The sequence below is a fragment of the Mesoplodon densirostris genome, chromosome 3 (assembly GCF_025265405.1).
Source record: "Mesoplodon densirostris isolate mMesDen1 chromosome 3, mMesDen1 primary haplotype, whole genome shotgun sequence".
NCBI lineage: Eukaryota > Metazoa > Chordata > Mammalia > Artiodactyla > Ziphiidae > Mesoplodon > Mesoplodon densirostris.
Window position 1 is genome coordinate 137,021,486 of NC_082663.1, and position 19,576 is coordinate 137,041,061.

The window sequence follows — 19,576 nt, forward strand, 5'->3', positions numbered from 1 at the left end:
TGCTCTAGGGCTAATCATATACATCTTACCTTACCTGAATCAACTTCAGATTTTTACTAACTTAATTCCAGTAAAATATAGAAATTAAAAATATATATTTATTTATTTGGGCTGCACTGGGTCTTAGTTGCGGCATACAGGATCTTCGTTGCAGCATGCAGGTTCTTTAGTTGCGGCATGCATGCGGGATCTAGTTCGCTGGCCCAGGATCGAACCCAGGCCCCCTGCGTTGGGAGCGTGGAGTCTTACCCACTGGACCACGAGGGAAGTCCCAAAATATAGAAATGTCGCTTGTATATAGCTCTACTCCTACTTCCCCCTTTGTGTACTATTGTTATATAAATTATAGCTATATGTGTTATAAAACCAGCGATCTATGGGTATGATTATTAATTTATATAAGTTTATGCCTATTAAATAAGCTGAGAAGAGAAAGGAGAGCAAGTATATACTTTGAGGTTTGTTATATTAACCTTTTTATTCACTACTGCTGGTTCTCTTCATTTGTTCCTGTGGATTCAAGTTACCATCTGCCATCATTTCCTTACTCTAAAACAACTTTGCCTCCACCGACTTCCTTATGCTTTTATTATCAAATATACTACATTTCTATATGTTATAGGTCCCCCAAAACAATTATTTGCATATTGTTTTATACAACTGCTTTTAAAACCAGTCAAAAGAAGATTTATACTGTCTTTTTTATACTATCTTTTATTTATTTTTTATTTTAAATTATTTATTTATTTTTGTCTGTGTTGGGTCTTCGTTTCTGTGCGAGGGCTTTCTCTAGTTGTGGCAAGTGGGGGCCACTCTTCATCGCAGTGCGCGGGCCTCTCACTGTCGCGGCCTCTCTTGTTGCAGAGCACAAGCTCCAGACGCGCAGGCTCAGTAGTTGTGGCTCACGGGACTAGTTGCTCCGTGGCACGTGGGATCCTCCCAGACCAGGGCCCGAACCCGTGTTCCCTGCATTGGCAGGCAGATTCTCAACCACTGCGCCACCAGGGAAGCCCTATTTTTTTTTTTATTAATTTTTATTGGAGTATAGTTGCTTTACAATGTTGTGTTAGTTTCTGCTGTACAGCAAAGTGAATTGGTTATACATATACATACATCCACTCGTTTTTAGATTTCCTATACTATCTTTTATCATTGCATTTTTACCTTTACTGGGCTCTTTGGTATTTTGTTTGTTTGTATTCCAACTACCATTAGTGATCACTTACTCTCAGCCTGAAGAACTCCCTTCAGTATTTCTCACAATGCAAGTGTGCTAGCAATCTCAGATTTGGATTATCTGAGAATGTCTTTACTTTGGCTTCATTTTTGAAACATGGCTTCACTAAATGTAAGTTGACAGGTTGTTTTCAGTACTTCAAATATGTATTCTGGCCTCCATTGTTTCTCATGGGATGTCAGGTGTTCATTTTATTGATGAGTGTCTGTCTGTCTCTCTCTCTCTCACTTTGATTTTCTCTTTGGCTTTGGCTTTGGATTTCAGTATTTTACTATGATGTGTCTATACTATGTGTGTTTAATATGATGTGTCTCGCTGTGGATCTCTTGGCTTTTACGCTACTCATAATTCATTAAATTTCTTAAATGTGTAATATTTTTCATCAAATCTGGGAAGTTTTCAGCTATTAGGTCTTCAAATACTTTCTTCTGCTTCTTCTTCTCTCCTTTCTCCTTCTGATACTCCTTTTATAGATACACTGGTACACTTAATGATGACTGTGTTCTGAGGCTCTGTTCATTTTTCCTCATTCTTTTTCCACTCTATTCTTCAGATTGTAAAATCACTACCAGTCTATTTTCAAGTTTTCTGATTCATTCTTGTGTCCGTTCAATTTTACTGTTGAACCCCTCTAGTGAATTTTTCATTTTGGTTATTGTACTTTTCAACTCCAGAATTTCCATTTGGCTGTTTTTATAATTTCTATGTCTTTATTGATAGTATCTCTATGAAGAGACATCATCATCATAACTTCCTTTACTTCTTTAAAAATGGTTTCCTTTAATTGTTTGAATATATTTATAATGGCTTGGAAGCCTTTGTCAAATTTGAAATCTGGGCCCTACCACAGGTAGTTTCTTTTGCCTGTTTTTCTCCCCCATGTACAAATTGTGCTTTCCTGTTTCTCTGCATGTCATAATTTTTGGTTGAACTCTGGACATTTTACGTAATATACTGTAGGAACTCTGGACAATGACTCTCTTTCACTTCTCCAGGGCTACTTTTTTTGGGGTTTTTTTTTTTTTTTTTGCTTGTTTTTTGTTTACTGACTTGACTAGACTATTTTTTTTTATTTTTAAAAATATTTATTTATTTGTTTGTTTGTTTATTTATTTTGGCTATACCGGGTCTTGCTTGAGGCATGCAGACTTCTTAGTTGCAGCATGCAGACTCTTAGTTGTGGCATGCAAGCGGGATCTAGTTCCCAGAACAGGGATCGAACCCAGGCCCCCTGCATTGGGAGCGCAGGGTCTTACCCAATGGACCACCAGGGACAGACTATTTTAGTGAAGTCTCTTTCCTCTGTAGTGTGAACCTTGAGTGTCACTCCTTAGAGGGCACAGACTTGGACATGAATACAGTCACCCTAGGATGATATTGGTTTGAGCAGGACTCTCTTTGACTATCTCCTTCCCTGATTTTTGTGTTAAGCTCTCTGACTCATTTGCTGTCACATACAGCTGTTAAGATTCCACTAATTGCTGGCTGATTGCTCTAATGTTTTCAAAATGCCTTGGGGCAGAAGATTGTTCCACAGTCTGATCCAATTAAATTCAGAAGGGGTAAACTTTGAGGAGTCTTTGAGGTTTGTTCTGACTGCAGGAGGGCTCTTCTTTGCTGTTTCTTTCCCTAGTTCTCTTTGGTGTACTAGCTGGCATACAGTAGCTTCTTGGTCTCAATTAAGAGGAGTCTCTTTTTATTTGCTTATCACCAAAACCTCATTGTTTTCAAGAGTGTCCTTAGGCTTGAACTTCCCCACACTGTTTCAGATAAAGTCAAATTCCTTTTGGGGAAAGCTTCTGAGCTCTCTGTTCTTATGGCAAAATCTCTGGTCTTCTTGGCTTGCCTCTGCCAGCATAGAACATCTCTTCTACAAGTGACCTGGGTCAAGCATGTTCAGGGTTACAGTATTCTCTGCCTGTCATCCTTAGAGTTGAGTGGCTATCCTGTTACTAGGGGCTGAGCGAAGAAAAGGAACCCCCAACCTCTTGGTCACACTCACCATCAACTTAGTTTCTTTAACTCAAGTGCTGGAGAGGATGAGAAATGCTACCATTCTCTGTGAGATACTGTATCACTTGATTAGGAGAAATGCTACAATTCTCTGTAAGATATTGTATCCCTTGATTAGGAGCTGAGGGGTGTGAGAGCTACCTTCTTGGCCATACCCACCCAGAGTTGGCATTCCATCCAGATGAACTGAAGGTGGGAGGGAGGGATGGTATTTGTCATGGCTCAAGGGTCATAGACTCTTGCTGTTCTCACCAAGTTTTAGGATGTTTTCTTGAATAAGTGTTTCTTCATTTGCTGTATGCCCTTAGGACACTGCCCAGAGAATTTAAGTGGTTAGTTTTTAAAAACAGTTTTCACCAGTTATGCTTGTTTGCTTGGGAGCAGCTTCACAGAGCTCCTCATGCTGCCAACCCAGAAATGAAACTCCCTCTCACTTACCTTTTTAATCATACTATTTCTATTAATATCCTTGAGCTTTGTTTTGGATGCAGTTAATTACTTGAAGACAGTTTGATCATTTCAGATCTTAAGAGTTTTTAGATAAAAGTTTTTAGATAAAAGTTGATTAAAAAGTTTTAGTCTAGGCCTAGCTGAAACAAGACTCTCTAAGTATTTAATACCCCATCAAGGTTTTCCAATCTGTTTGGTGAGAACAGGAACGATTTCCAGCCTGGTGTGATTGCTGGGAACTGGTGTCTGATTTTTCAAGTAGTTTTTCCACTAGCCTTGGGTAATTTTCCTCACAGGCATACACTGATCAGTATTCAGCTGAATACTCAAGATGGAACCTATGCAGAGATCCAGAGTTCTTGCACTGTGCAGCTTTCTTCTCTCCAGTACTCTATCCTGAGAATTCTAACTGACTTGGTTTCACTGGCCTCTTAGCTCCATCTCCTCAACTCAGGGAGTCTGCAAGGATCTGCTTGTGTTTCTCCTCCCTGTGCCACGGTTTCCAGGTCAGTAAGCTGGTTAGATTGCAAGGCTTACCTCATTTATTTTCTGTCTCTCAGGGATCTTCATAATCATTCATAATCATTGCCTGGTAAATAGTGTCTTGAAAACCATATCTTCATATATTTTGTCTGTTTTTTATCATTTCAGATGAGGGTAGATACAGTTCCTTATATTGCATCTTGGCTGGTACAGAAGTCCTCTTTAAACATTGGAAATATTGATTTTTAGTCTCTCCCTGAATTTCAGTTATTTCAAGTTCTTGGGGTGTTATTTCTCCTATTTGTAGCATCTACTGACTCTTGTTCTTAATGAATACTTTCCTCGTGTTCCGTAATTTTCTAAAGCTCACCTTTAATAACAATTTTCTCCCTTTGGAAATTCCAAGTGGCTTGAATGGTGGAAGTGTTCCTCTACAATAGTTGTCCCAGGTAAGTCATCCAAGAACTAATTTCTGTGTTCATTTCTCAGTTTATTTTTTTATTATTTTTAATATTTATTTTATGGGGGGGCTGCGTTGGGTCTTAGTTGTGGCACGTGGGATCTTTGTTGAGGCATGAGGGATCTGTCGTTGTGGCGCACGGGCGTCTCTCTAGTTGTGGCGTGTGGGTTTTTTCTCTTTTCTAGTTGTAGTGCACAGGCTCCAGGGCACGTGTGCTCTGTAGCTGTGGCACACAGGTTTCAGAGCACATGGGCTCTGTACTTTGTGGCACATGGGCTCTCTAGTTGAGGCATGTGAGCTCAGTAGTTGTGGCATGTGGGCTTAGTTGCCCCACAGCATGTGGGATCTTAGTTCCCTGACCAGGGATCGAACCCACGTCCCCTGCATTGTAAGGTGGATTCTTTACCACTGGACCTCCAGGGAAATCCCTAACTTCTCAGTTTATCAAGTGGATAGGTTGATTTCAGATTCTCAACCAGTGTGCAGTATAACCTAGGGTTTTGATTTCTAACAGAAGACTTTTTTCCATATATAGCCCTGAATAAAAACAAGTTTCCTTTGTGCTTTCTCTGGGTCAATGATAAAAATCTTCTATTACTTTATCAAGGTTGAGAGGCCTTTCTAGGGTCTTACCATTTTTTAAAAGTTATTTATTTATTTTGCCTGCATTGGGTCTTCATTGCTGTGTGCAGGCTTTCTCTAGTTGTGGCGAGCGGGGGCTACTCTTCATTGCAGTGTATGGGCTGCTCGTTGTAGTGGCTTCTCTTGTTACGGAGCACGGGGTCTCGGCACACAGGCTTCAGTAGTTGTGGCGTGTGGGCTCAGTCGTTGTGGCTTGTGGGCTCTAGAACACAGGCTCAGTAGATATGGTGCACAGGCTTAGTTCCTCTGCAGCATGTGGGATCTTCCTGGACCAGGGATCAAACCCGTGTTCCCTGCATTGGCAGGCAGATTCTTAACCACTGCGCCACCAGGGAAGTCCTCTAGCGTCTTAGCTTTATGAAGAGGTTTTAATTTCAGTTCCTCACCTTGAGCAGAGTCATGACCTCACATCCTCTCCTTATGTAGGCATTAAAACCCAAGTTTATAAATGCTGAGACTATCTGAATCTGCAAACTACCCCCAGGACCGCTGTACTAGTTTTCAGCTCATTTGTCATTTTGACAAAGGGGGATTTATTTTCCTTTCTTGTGATTTCAGCTAGGTGTTAAATTGTTCATATTTAAATTCAACATTTATAGTTAGTTACAGCAGAAGGTATTCCATATTAGCTAAATCTATCATGTTTGGCGACTATAAATTCTATCCTCCGTAAGGATTAGGCAAAATATTGTATATGTATGTAGATGTGCATTATTACAGAAAATAGGTCCAAAACTTCAATTAAATTCTTAAATAGGTGGACAAACCAAACAAGGGTTAAGGATAATTGCTTTTAACTTTTGATCTGTTGGTCTAAAATTTTACAGTTAAGATGCTATATAATCCCACAAATTTAGAATTCTTTGGGCTTACTTTCCTTAATAGATACATAGATATAGCTATGTCTGATTATATTTTTTATACATTTCAAGCTAATAAATTCCCCATTATCATTCGTATCTTTTCTATATCCCTAACTGCAATACACTTTTTAAAAATTAATTAATTTATTTGTTTATATTTCTGGCTGCATTGGGTCTTTGTTGCTGCGTGTGGGCTTTCTCTAGTTGCGGCGAGCGGGGGCTACTCTTCATTGCAGTGTGCGGGCTTCTCATTGCGGTGGCTCCTCTTGTTGCGGAGCACAGGCTCTAGGCACGCAGGCTTCAGTAGTTGTGGCACGTGGGCTCAGTAGCTGTGGCTCTCGGGCTAAGAGCACAGGCTTAGTAGTTGTGGCGCACTGGCTTAGTTGCTCCATGGCATGTGGGATCTTCCTGGACGAGGTCTCGAACCTGTGTCCCCTGCCTTGGCAGGCAGATTCTTAACCAGTGTGCCACCAGAGAAGCCCTGCAATACACTTTTTGAACACATTTATTTACTCAATGGCCAAGAGAATGAAGATCCCAGATATCTCTTGTGCATATGAAAGTATAAACACTACAAGAAGGCGGAGGAATAGAAGAAAAGGTGTGGCTTCCCTGGTGGCGCAGTGGTTGAGAGTCTGCCTGCCAATGCAGGGGACACGGGTTCGAGCCCTGGTCTGGGAAGATCCCACATGCCACGGAGCAACTGGGCCCGTGAGCCACAACTTCTGAGCCTGCGCGTCTGGAGCTCGTGCTCCGCAACAAGAGAGGCCGCGACAGTGAGAGGCCCATGCACCGCGATGAAGAGTGGCCCCCGCTCGCCGCAACTAGAGAAAGCCCTTGCACGGAAACGAAGACCCGACACAGCCAAAAAATAATTAATTAATTAATTAATTTTAAAAAACAAGAAGAAATTAATGTAGTACAGAAAGAGAGTGTCTCAATAAGCACAGTATGAAGATGGTTAATATTTGAAGGCAGGAGGATATTAGCCCTCACAGCTAGGGATCAGCACTTCTAAGTGTCCATCTGTTTCATAAAGTGACTCCTTGATTAAACTGCCTAACCTCCTTGATTTTTACTCTAGATACACAGGGCAAAATATCAAATATGTATATTTGGTATATATTTAATATATATGTCAAAAGTCATTACAATTACAGTATTGAAATGGTTGAATAATGGATTAGATCATGGATCCACATCAATGGATCCACATCAATGGATTAGGTTGGGGAGGAAATATTCTTTATAGAAGAATCTATTATTAGTTGGGAGAAGAGACAATAGAAAAATTGAGGGGAAATCAATTAATTTTGTTATTTAGCCAGGCTGGATTTTACTGAAATATACTACCTAAACAAGCATAAATAAGATCATCCATATCCTTGGGAAAATTATCATCACACACATACAGGTAGAAGTTAGGAGCAACTTAATGTTTATAGCTGATGTACTTGTTTGACATTCTTACATGAAATAAAATTCAGTATAAAACTACCAACTCACTTCATTTGGTTCCTTTAATAGCATTATTATTAATTAGCAATAATGGTAGTAAAGATAAAGGCATAGTTTCTGTCTTCTAAGGACATACTTTTCAGAGTTTCTTTTCAAAATGTTCTTTAAACAATCAGATGATTTGTACATTAACAGCTAAATCCCGTAAGTCTTGTCATGAGTAAGGAAGATAAATTTCCTATGATTTTATCTATTTATTATATAAGGAAACATTTCCTGCCCAAAAGTCTACTTGACTACATGATTTTTCCATTCAAAAATACAGTATGTATTTTCCATGTGATTCTCTGCTAGCAACTAACAGCTACCAATCAAGAGAAGCCATTATATTGAGAAGCCTTACTGATACAGTGAAAAAAACAAACATGGAATTCAAAATCGGACAGCACATCTAAGTTTGACTACTGGCTCTGCCATTTACTAGTTGTGTGACCTTAACAAAGCTATTTAACAGCTGATCAGTTTCTTTATCTGAAAAAGTCAAGGGATTACTATGCCTAAAACAAAGGATTGTTGTGAGAATTACAGATAAAAATGCCAAGTTCTCAAAATGCTAAAAAGAAAAAACAGTAACAACTAGAGTGAGATTGTGGTACACAACCTGTTCTAGATGCCTCTTTTTCTCCTTTAATGTGAGTAAATACTGTCTAAGTCTTTCCTGTATTACAAAATGAAATATGTAACAAAGACAAAATTTCCACAGTTTTAGCTCTTGGACCTCGAGGTTCTAACTAAGGCTGATCTTCTCAAACCTACTCATTTATTAAATTCCAGCTATGTCCTTAGCACTCTTCCTATAACTAACAAAAACACTGTAAAATTCTCTAAAATTCCTATAACAACAGATCCTAGGAAATAGCAATGAGAAGAGATTATCAACCCCTGGCCTTAGGAGTCTCTTGAAGTTTGATTTCTTGAACTAAAAGACTTCTGAAAGCTATTAAAGAAGAGCCTATTGGGAAAAACAAAACAAACAACAAATAGCAAAATCTCCCTTTCTCTTCATCTGATCCCCTAGTTCCACTTTCTTCCAGTTCTGGGCTAAGGACTTGAAAGCAAGCAATCTCATTATGAATTGAAGCAACATAATATATACCTTGAAAGTTCTTTGAGGCCTTGGTACCCAAGTGGGGAGTAGTTTTACTTTCTAAGTAAGTAACCATAAAAGATTGTGTTAAACATGTAACACTCCATTCTCAACAGAAACCATCTCTGTCTACACACTTAACAGCAACTGAAGACTAGAGCTTAATGCCACTCTATTAGAATGCTTGCAAAGAAGTTAAATTCTATCACTCCAAAATGAAAAGTTACAAATTTGTTTTCCCTAGATACTTCCCTGTGAAAATAAATTCCTTTACTGGTAATTTACATAAGAAACGTTTTGGTTTGTTAAAAAGGGCACTGAGAGGGCATATAACTTCAGACAAGTCATTTAACCTCTTAGATCAAGTGCTCTCTATATCCCTGCTACTCAAAGTGTGGTCCACAATCAGCAGAATTGACATCACTTGGGAGCTTGTTAGACATGCAGAATATTAGGCTTACTATAACTCAGTATAGGAAACTACTGTACCCCAGACCTGCTGACTCAGAGTCTTCATTTTAACAAGATCACATGTGGTTTATATATATATATATATGAAAGTTTCAGAACCACACCTCTATACAATAAGGAGGTTTGACTAAATGATCTTAAGGTCACATATAACTGATTATTGTTTCAAGAGAAAAATCAGACCTGACAACACTGGCGCCTGTATTCTCATGCGGCAACAGTAGGCTGGAACTGAGTAGCAGCTGCCCCATAAGATGGGGCGTGCACTCTCCTTGGCTTCCCCAGTCCTCATCTGGCCCCTCCATGTATTTATGTTCACTGCTTGGCCCCTATTTAGTCACTAATCTAAATTATATAGATCCCAAGCAGTAATGAGGAAGTTCCTTTTTCAGTAAATAAGAGAGGCCTTCAGAGATAAAAATTCATTAGCTATAAGTAGTTTTAGGTGAAAGGAAATAAATTGTTCATTTACCTTGATGGGAAGTAGTGAGGTCCAGGTAGGAAGTAAGGGTGATGAAAAGAGAATCGCGGTGGGGTCCCAAATAATGTGGCTGCATGGACGAGGGGAGGGGGCTGGCAGACATGTGAGAGTGGAATAGGAGGAGCTTGGGGGATTGGAGCACTTCTGGGACAAGTGGAGACACTGGGATATTCCTTGGGAGGTTGGATGGGAGAGGCTGCAAATCTGGCGTGGGCAGTACTTGCACTAGTTGGAATCCTGCTGGTGCTCTCCAGAGAGACAGGAGTGGGTCTCTTCACAGAGTGACTGGCTCCAGAATGCAGCTGATGAGTGTCTGTTTGGGAGGGCCCAGCAAAGCCCTCCCAAAGGGGTGGGAGTGGTGGACAGAGGGGCAAACTTGGAGCCTGGACAGCCACCTGGGCAGTACTGGAGATGCTCGGCTGGAAAAGTGAGATGGGGCTTGGGCACTGGACTGCAGGTGTGGGCAGCTGGATGGCAGGTGGAGCTTCACCTTTGGAAATAAAAATAGCATGGGTCAGGCATGAACCGAGTCACTGCATATTTGTCTTTTTTCAGCAGAACTTAATAAACTGCACAACCAGAAGCCTTCACTAACCACCTTACCTAAGAACATCACCACTCTATTTTAGCATCTTGAACAAACTGAAGCCATCTTGTTTATTTGTTTTACATTCTTGTCTCTCTTTCCCACCTAGATTCTAAGTGCCATAAGAGGAGAGACCTTTTCTGTTTTGCTCACTACTGTATCCCCAGGCCTCAACATTCTGCCTGGCACAGAATAGGCCCTTAAAAAATATTTTTTGGATGAATAAATAAATGAATAAAATGATCGAGTGATTGAGTGAAAGACAAATACACACAAATGCTGGTACATATATATAAATGTTTCTAAAAGTAATAATATGAAACTACTGATAGTGGTTACTTTTTAAAGGTGGTCATCTGGAAGAGGGGGCAGTGCCGTGGGACGCCAGACTTTCATTTTATACCTATTGGTACTATTTGAATTTTCTATTCTCTAAATATATCAATTTTATTTTACATATTAATAGAGGTTTCATCATAGTGGTATGGGTCATTTTTCTTTTATTTGGTATACTTCTCTATATTAAACTAAATTATAAATGACATTTAATTTTTTAATTGCAAAAAAACTAAACAAACAATCGGTCAAATTATTTTGCTTTATTGCATTCAATATGAATACGTAAGGAAATTCCCAAGTGAGACTAAGACTTGCCATAGGTCAGCAATTTGTGACAGATAAGAAAGGAATATTATCGCAGCAGGGCATGATGGATATAGCAGGATTTTTAGAGGCAAGTGAAATAATCATATATTTGATCTTTTTGATCCTGAAGAAGAGAGGACTGCTGACCGAGTTGCTGAGTTATCCAAATGACACACTTAGCCTAAATTTAACTTTTCCACAGAGATACAGAGAGAAGCCAAAGCAATAGATTCATGATCTAGTTTATTTCAATGCAGTTAGGTCTCTGTTAATATAGAAGATGCAGTCCAAGAACAGACCCTGTGGTTACAAATGTTTCCGTCAGAGGCCAAAAGGATTGTGAATCTTCTCTCAGCCTTGGCCAGGTAACACCTTCCTCTCCTTCCTTCTCTCCAGATAAGTCAAATAACTACCCCTCCTCCCCCTTAAACCTGGAGGTAGGGAATTAAGGGGTATATCTGTTTCAAGTTGGCCGCTGACCCAGTGAAGTAGAGGCAACACAGGAGCAGGGTGTAGATGAAGCTGTACTGATTCTCAGTTAATGGGGTTACATGGACGAGCCCTCCAATCTGTGAGGCACAGGCCTTAGGCCTTTCCTGATTAGTCAAACATAATTGCCCTCTTCAGGTTCCCTCAGAACCTATAAATCTATCACATATCATAAAATAGTGTAAATTTGCAGGTCTGCCACCCTTACCACAATCACAAAACTGGGAGATCAAGAGCAGGAACAGTTTAATTCATCTTTGTATCCCCATTACCTGGCACAGAACTTGGTTAATAATAGTCAAGAAAGGTATGACTAGATGAAAGAAAAAACAAACTAACAAATAAACCTATAGCTGACAGAACCTCTACCACTCATCTGGTATAAGGAAAATCTCCTTCTCTATGCAACTATGAAGCCAGGCTGACCTGTAAAATCTCTCAGTTTTATTCACTGAATTATCACTGCACTCAAGACATCTGCTCCTAAAATCTACCACTGACGCAGATTTCTTTTCCCTGTACAGTACAAGAGGCTCTTAGTCCTCAGGAAAGAAGTATGGTCATTTTAGGCAAAGGAAACAAAAATTATAGGAGCCATAGAGAACAATGATATTATTTCAGTTATTGAAGAAGGAAGGGACTCATCTTTTAGCTGATACAAATGTTCTTTTCTACCAAAGATATTTTTATAAAATAGGGGGTACCAGTGAGGCGTGAGGTGATAAAATCATGCATTCATTTAACTAAACAAATATTCACTAAGCAACTAACATGTGTCAAGCACCATTTTGGCCTGAGGTAAAAAATCAGATAAATCAGATGCATAGAGAGTTATATGGTAGTATAATGAAGATGTCCTAAATGTCAAAATTTATGTTGCCAAACAAGAGGTTAAAGTCTGCAACACCTGGTCATCACTGATAAACTGTCAATGGGAAGGCAGGAAGATGGCGGAAGAGTAAGACGCGGAGATCACCTTCCTCCCCACAGATACATCAGAAATTCATCTACACGTGGAACAACTCCTACAGAACACCTACTGAACGCTGACAGAACACCTCAGACCCCCCAAAAGGCAAGAAACTCCCCACATACCTGGGTAGGGCAAAAGAAAAAAGAATAAACAGAGACAAAAGGATAGGGACGGGACCTGCACCAGTGGGAGGGAGCCGTGAAGGAGGAAAGGTTTCCACACACTAGAAGCCCCTTCGCGGGCAGAGACTGCGGGTGGCGGAGGGGGAAGCCTCGGAGTAGTGGAGGAGAGCACAGCAACAGGGGTGTGGTGGGCAAAGTGGAGAGATTCCCGCACAGAGGATCGGTGGCCTCAGGCACACACCATCCCGAGAGGCTTGTCTTCTCGGCCGCTGGGGTGGGCGGGGCTGGGAGCTGAGGCTTGGGCTTCGGTCTGAGCGCAGGGAGAGGACTGGGGTTGGTGGCGTGAACACAGCCTGAAGGGCCTAGTGCACCACGGCTGGCCCGGAGGGAGTCCGGGGGAAAAAGTCTGGAGCTGCCGAAGAGGCAAGAGACTTTTTCTTCCCTTTTGTTTCCTGGTGCGCGAGGAGAGGGCATTAAGAGCGCTGCTTAAAGAAGCTCCAGAGACGGGCGCGAGCCGCGGCTGAAGGCGTGGACCCCAGAGACGGGCGTGGGACGCTGGGGCTGCTGCTGCCGCCGCCACAAGGCCTGTGTGCAAGCGCAGGTCACTGTCCACCACCCCCCTTCCGGGGAGCCTGTGCAGCCCGCCACTGCCGGGGTCCCGGGACCCAGGGACGGCTTCCCCGGGAAAGCGCACGGAGCGCCTCGGGCTGGTGCAACGTCACGCTGGCCTCTGCCGCCGCAGGCCCGCCCCGCACTGCGTGCCCCTCCCTCCCCTCGGCCTAAGTGAGCCAGAGCCCCCGAATCAGCGGCTCCTTTAAACCCGTCCTGCCTGAGCGAAGAACGGACGCCCTCCAGCGATCTACGCGCAGAGGCGGGGCCCGGTCCAAGGCTGAGACCCGGGAGCTGTGAGAGCAGAGAAGAGACAGGGAAATCTCTCTGTGCAGCCTCGGAGGCAGCGGATTAAAGCTCTGCGGTCCGCTTGATGTGCCCTGCGTCTGTGGAGTGCATGAATGGACAGTGAATCATCCCAAATTGAGGAGGTGGACTTTGAGGACAAGATTTAAGATTTTTTCCCTTTTCCTCTTTTTACAACGAATTATCCCAAATTAAGGAGGTGGACTTTGAGAGCAAGATTTTCGATTTTTCCCCCTGTTCTCTTTTTGTGAATGTGTATGTGTATGCTTCTGTGTGAGATTTTCTCTGTATAGCTTTGCTTCCACCATAGGTCCCAGGGTTCTATTGGTCCGTTTTTTTTTATTTTTTATTTTTATTTTCAATAATTACTTTTTTATTTTTAATAATGCTACTATATTTTATACTTTATTCTATTTTACTTTATCTTCTCTCTTTCTATTTTTCCTACCGTCCCTTCCTCCCTCCCTCCCTCCGCCCCTTTCTCTCTTTCTTTCCTTCCTTCTTCCCTCCCTTCTTCCTTTCACTTTCTTTTTCTTTTCTTCCTCCTCCCTCCTTTCTTTCTTTCTTTCTGTCTTTCCTCCCTCCCTCCCCCCTTCTTCCTTTCACTCTTTTTCTTTCCTTTCTCCCTCCCCCCTTCTTCCTTTCACTCTTTTTCTTTCCTTCCTCCCTCCCTCCCTCCTTTCTTTCTTTCTTTCCGTCCTTCCTCCCTCCCTCCCGCCCTCCTGTCTGTCTTTCTTTCCTTCCTCCCTCCTTCCCTTCTTCCTTTCACTCTTTCTTTTTCTTTCCTTCCTCCCTCCCTCCCTCCTGTCTTTCTTTCTTTCTTTCCTTCCTCCCTCCCTCCCTTCTTCTTTTCACTCTTTCTTTTTCTTTCCTCCCTCCCTCCCGCCTTTCTTTCTCTCTTTCCTTCCTCCCTCCCTCCCTCCTGCCTTTCTTTCTTTCTTTCCTTCCTCCTTCCCTCCCTCCCTTCTTCCATTCACTCTTGCTTTTTCTTTCCTTCCTCCCTCCCTCCCACCTTTCTTTCTTTCTTTCCATCCTTCCTCCCTCCCTCCTTTCTTTCTTTCTTTCTTTCTTTCTTTCTTCCTTCCTTCCTTCCTTTCCTTCTTCCTTTCTTTCTCTCTCTCTTTCTTTCTTCTACTAATTCTTTCTTTCAACTTTTTCTCCCTTTTATTCTGAGCCAGGTAGATGAAAGGCTCTTGGTGCTGCAGCCAGGAGTCAGTGCTGTGCCTCTGAAGTGGGAGAGCCAACTTCAGGACATGGATCCACAAGAGACCTCCCAGCTCCACATAATGTCAAGCGGTGAAAATCTCCCAGAGATCTCCATCTCAACACCAGCACCCAGCTTCAGTCAACGACCAGCAAGCTACAGTGCGGGTCACCCTATGCCAAGCAACTAGCAAGACAGGAACACAACCCCACCCATTAGCAGAGAGGCTGCCTAAAAACATAATAAGGCCACAGGCACCCCAAAACACACCACCAGACGTGGACCTGTCCACAGAAAGACAATATCGAGCCTCAACCACCAGAACACAGGCACTAGTCCCCCCACCAGGAAGCCTACACAAACTACTGAAACAACCTTAGCCACTGGGGACAGACACCAAAAACAATGGGAACTACGGATCTGCAGCCTGCAAAAAGGAGACCCCAAACACAGTACGATAAGCAAAATGAGAAGACAGAAAAACAGACAGCAGGTGAAGGAGCAAGATAAAAACCTATCAGACCTAACAAATGAAGAGGTAATAGGCAGTCTACCTGAAAAAGAATTCAGAATAATGATTGTAAAGGTGATCCAAGATAGAAGAAGCTTACCAACTTCCGGGTAAGATGGCGGAAAAGTAAGACGCGGAGATCACCTTCCTCCCCACGGATACACCAGAAATACAGCTACACGTGGAACAACTCCTACAGAACACCTACTGACCGCTGGCAGAAGATACCAGACATCCCAAAAGGCAAGAAACTCCCCACACACCTGGGTAGGGCAAAGCGGAGAGATTCCCACACAGAGGATCGGTGCCGAGAGGCACTCACCACCCCAAGAGGCTTGTCTGCTCGCCAACCGGGGCAGGCAGCGCTGGAAGCTGAGGCTCGGGCTTCGGTCAGAGCGCAGGGAGAGGACTGGGGCTGGCGGCGAGAACTCAGCCTGAAGGGGGATAATGTGCCACAGCTAGCCGGGAGGGAGTCCGGGAAAACTCTGGAGCTGCTGAAGAGGCAAGAGACTTTTTCTTCCCTCTTGGTTTCCTGGTGCGCGAGGAGAGGGGATTAAGAGCGCTGCTTAAAGGGGCTCCACAGACGGGCTCGAGTCACGGCTGAAAGCGCGGAGCCCAGTGAAGAACGTGGGAAGCTGGGGCTGCTGCTGCCGCCGCCAAGAAGCCTGTGTGCGAGCGCAGGTCACTGTCCACACCGCACATCCAGGAGCCTGTGCAGCCCGCCACTGCCGGGGTCCCGGGATCCAGGGGCGGCTTCCCTGGGAGAACGCACGGCGCGCCTCGGGCTGGTGCAACGACACGCCGACCTCTGCTGCTGCAGTCTCGCCCCGCACTCCATGCCCCTCCCTCCCGCCCGGCCTGAGTGACCCAGAGTCCCCGAAGCGGCTGCTCCTTTAACCCTGTCCTGTCTGAGCGAAGAACAGACGCCCTCCGGCGACCTACACGCAGAGGCGGAGACAAATCCAAAGATGAGACCAAGGAGCTGTGAGAACAAAGAAGAGAAAGGGAAACCTCTCCCAGCAGCCTCAGAAGCAGCGGATTAAAGCTCCACAATCAACTTGATGTACCCTGCATCTGTGGAATACATGAATAGACAACAAATCATCCCAAATTGAGGAGCCAGGAGTCAGTGCTGTGCTTCTGAAGTGGGAGAGCCAACTTCAGGACACTGGTCCACAAGAGACCTCCCAGCTCCACATAATATCAAACGGCGAAAATCTTCCAGAGATCTCCATCTCAACACCAGCACCCAGCTTCACTCAACGACCAGCAAGCTACAGTGCTGGACACCCTATGCCAAACAACTAGCAAGACAGGAACACAACCCCACCCATTAGCAGAGAGGTGGCCTAAAATCATAATAAGTCCACAGACACCCCAAAGCACACCACCAGACGTGGACCTGCCCACCAGAAAGACATGATCCAGCCTCATCCACCAGAACACAGGCCCTAGTCCCCTCCACCAGGAAGCCTACACAACCCACTAAACCAAGCTTAGCCACTGGGGACAGACACCAAAAACAACGGGAACTACGAACCTGCAGCCTGCAAAAAGGAGACCCCAAACACAGTAAGATAAGCAAAATGAGAAGACAGAAAAACACACAGCAGGAGAAGGAGCAAGATAAAAACCCACCAGACCTAACAAATGAAGAGCTAATAGGCAGTCTACCTGAAAAAGAATTCAGAATAATGATGGTAAAGATGATCCAAGATTCTATTTCCAAGATCCAAAATCTTGGAAATAGAATAGACAAAATGCAAGAAACAGTTAACAAGGACCTACAAGAACTAAAGATGAATCAAGCATCAATTAAAAACACAATAAATGAAATAAAAAATACTCTAGATGGGATCAATAGCAGAATAACTGAGGCAGAAGAACGGATAAGTGAGGTGGAAGATAAAATAGTGGAAATAACTGCTGCAGAGCAAAATAAAGAAAAAAGAATGAAAAGAACTGAGGACAGTCTCAGAGACCTCTTGGACAACATTCAATGCACCAACATTCGAATTATAGGGGTTCCAGAAGAAGGAGAGAAAAAGAAAGGGACTGAGAAAATATTTGAAGAGATTATAGTTGAAAACTTCCCTAATATGGGAAAGGAAATAGTTAATCAAGTCCAGGAGGCACAGAGAGTCCCATACAGAATAAATCCAAGGAGGAATACACCAAGACACATATTAATCAAACTGTCAAAAATTAAACACAAAGAAATCATATTAAAAGCAGCAAGGAAAAAACAACAAATAACACACAAGGGAATCCCCATCAGGATAGCAGCTGATCTCTCAGCAGAAACTCTACAAGCCAGAAGGGAGTGGCAGGACATAATTAAAGTGATGAAGGAGAAAAACCTGCAACCAAGATTACTCTACCCAGCAAGGATCTCATTCAGATATGATGGAGAAATTAAAACGTTTACAGACAAGCAAAAGCTGAGAGAGTTCAGCACCACCAAACAAGCTTTACAACAAATGCTAAAGGAACTTCTCTAGGCAAGAAACACAACAGAAGGAAAAGAACTACAATAACGAACCCAAAACAATTAAGAAAATGGGAATAGGAACATACATATCGATAATTACCTTAAATGTAAATGGACTAAATGCTCCCACCAAAAGACACAGATTGGCTGAATGGATACAAAAACAAGACCCATATATATGCTGTCTACAAGAGACCCACTTCAGACCTAGAGACACATACAGATTGAAAGTAAGGGGATGGAAAAAGATATTCCATGCAAATGGAAACCAAAAGAAAGCTGGAGTAGCAATTCTCATATCAGACAAAATAGACTTTAAAATAAAGACTACTAGAAGAGACAAAGAAGGACACTACATAATGATCAAGGGATCAATCCAAGAAGAAGATATAACAATTGTAAATATTTATGCACCCAACACAGGAGCACCTCAATACATAAAGCAAATACTAACAGCCATAAAAGGAGAAATCGACAGTAACACACTCATAGTAGGGGACTTTAACACCCCACTTTCACCAATGGACAGATCATCCAAAATGAAAATCAATAAGGAAACACAAGCTTTAAATGATACATTAAACAAGATGGACTTAATTGATATTTATAGGACATTCCATCCAAACACAACAGAATACACATTTTTCTCAACTGCTCATGGAACATTCTCCAGGATATATCATATCTTGGGTCACAAATCAAGCCTTGGTAAATTTAAGAAAATTGAAATTGTATCAAATATCTTTTCGGACCACAATGCTATGAGACTAGATAACAATTACAGGAAAAGAGCTGTAAAAAATACAAACACATGGAGGCTAAACAATACACTACTTAATAACGAAGTGATCACTGAAGAAATCAAAGAGAAAATAAAAATATACCTAGAAACAAATGACAATGGAGACACGACGACCCAAAACCTATGGGATGCAGCAAAAGCAGTTCTAAGAGGGAAGTTTATAGCAATACAATCCCACCTTAAGAAACAGGAAACATCTCGAGTAAACAACCTGACCTTGCACCTAAAGCAATTAGAGAAAGAAGAAGAAAAACACCCCAAAGTTAGCAGAAGGAAAGAAATCATAAAAATCAGATCAGAAATAAATGAAAAAGAAATGAAGGAAACGATAGCAAAGATCAATAAAACTAAAAGCTGGTTCTTTGAGAAGATAAACAAAATTGATAAACCATTAGCCAGACTCATCAAGAAAAAAAGGGAGAAGACACAAATCCATAGAATTAGAAATGAAAAAGGAGAAGTAACAACTGACACTGCAGAAATACAAAAGATCATGAGAGATTACTATAAGCAACTCTATGCCAATAAAATGGACAACCTGGAAGAAATGGACAAATTCTTAGAAATGCACAACCTGCCAAGACTGAATCAGGAAGAAATAGAAAATATGAACAGACCAATCACAAGCACTGAAATTGAAACTGTGATAAAAAATCTTCCAACAAACAAAAGCCCAGGACCAGATGGCTTCACAGGCGAATTCTATCAAGCATTTAGAGAAAAGCTAACGTCTATCCTTCTCAAACTCTTCCAAAATATAGCAGAGGGAGGAACACTCCCAAACTCATTCTACGAGGCCACCATCACCTTGATACCAAAACCAGACAAGGATGTCACAAAGAAAGAAAACTACAGGCCAATATCACTGATGAACATAGATGCAAACATCCTCAACAAAATACTAGCAAACAGAATCCAACAGCACATTAAAAGGATCATACACCATGATCAAGTGGGGTTTATTCCAGAAATGCAAGGATTCTTCAATATACGCAAATCAATCAACGTGATACACCATATTAACAAATTGAAGGAGAAAAATCATATGATCATCTCAATAGATGCAGAGAAAGCTTTCGACAAAATTCAACACCCATTTATGATAAAAACCCTCCAGAAAGTAGGCATAGAGG

General features: G+C 42.2%; 1 protein-coding gene across 3 annotated transcripts in view; it reads right to left on the reverse strand.

Moving 5' to 3' along the window:
* Nucleotides 1–19,576, reverse strand: part of LOC132485566 (transcription factor SOX-30-like) — a 97,634-nt gene that overhangs the window by 19,289 nt on the left and 58,769 nt on the right. The window contains exon 4 of one of the 3 annotated variants that reach the window (XM_060092103.1): nucleotides 9,697–10,195. The exons of 1 other annotated variant lie outside the window; for it this stretch is intronic. In XM_060092103.1, coding sequence (XP_059948086.1) covers nucleotides 9,697–10,195 — 499 coding nt within the window. Of the gene's footprint in view, nucleotides 1–9,696; nucleotides 10,196–19,576 lie in introns of those variants that run through there. One more of the 3 variants, XR_009531416.1, reaches the window with a different exon arrangement.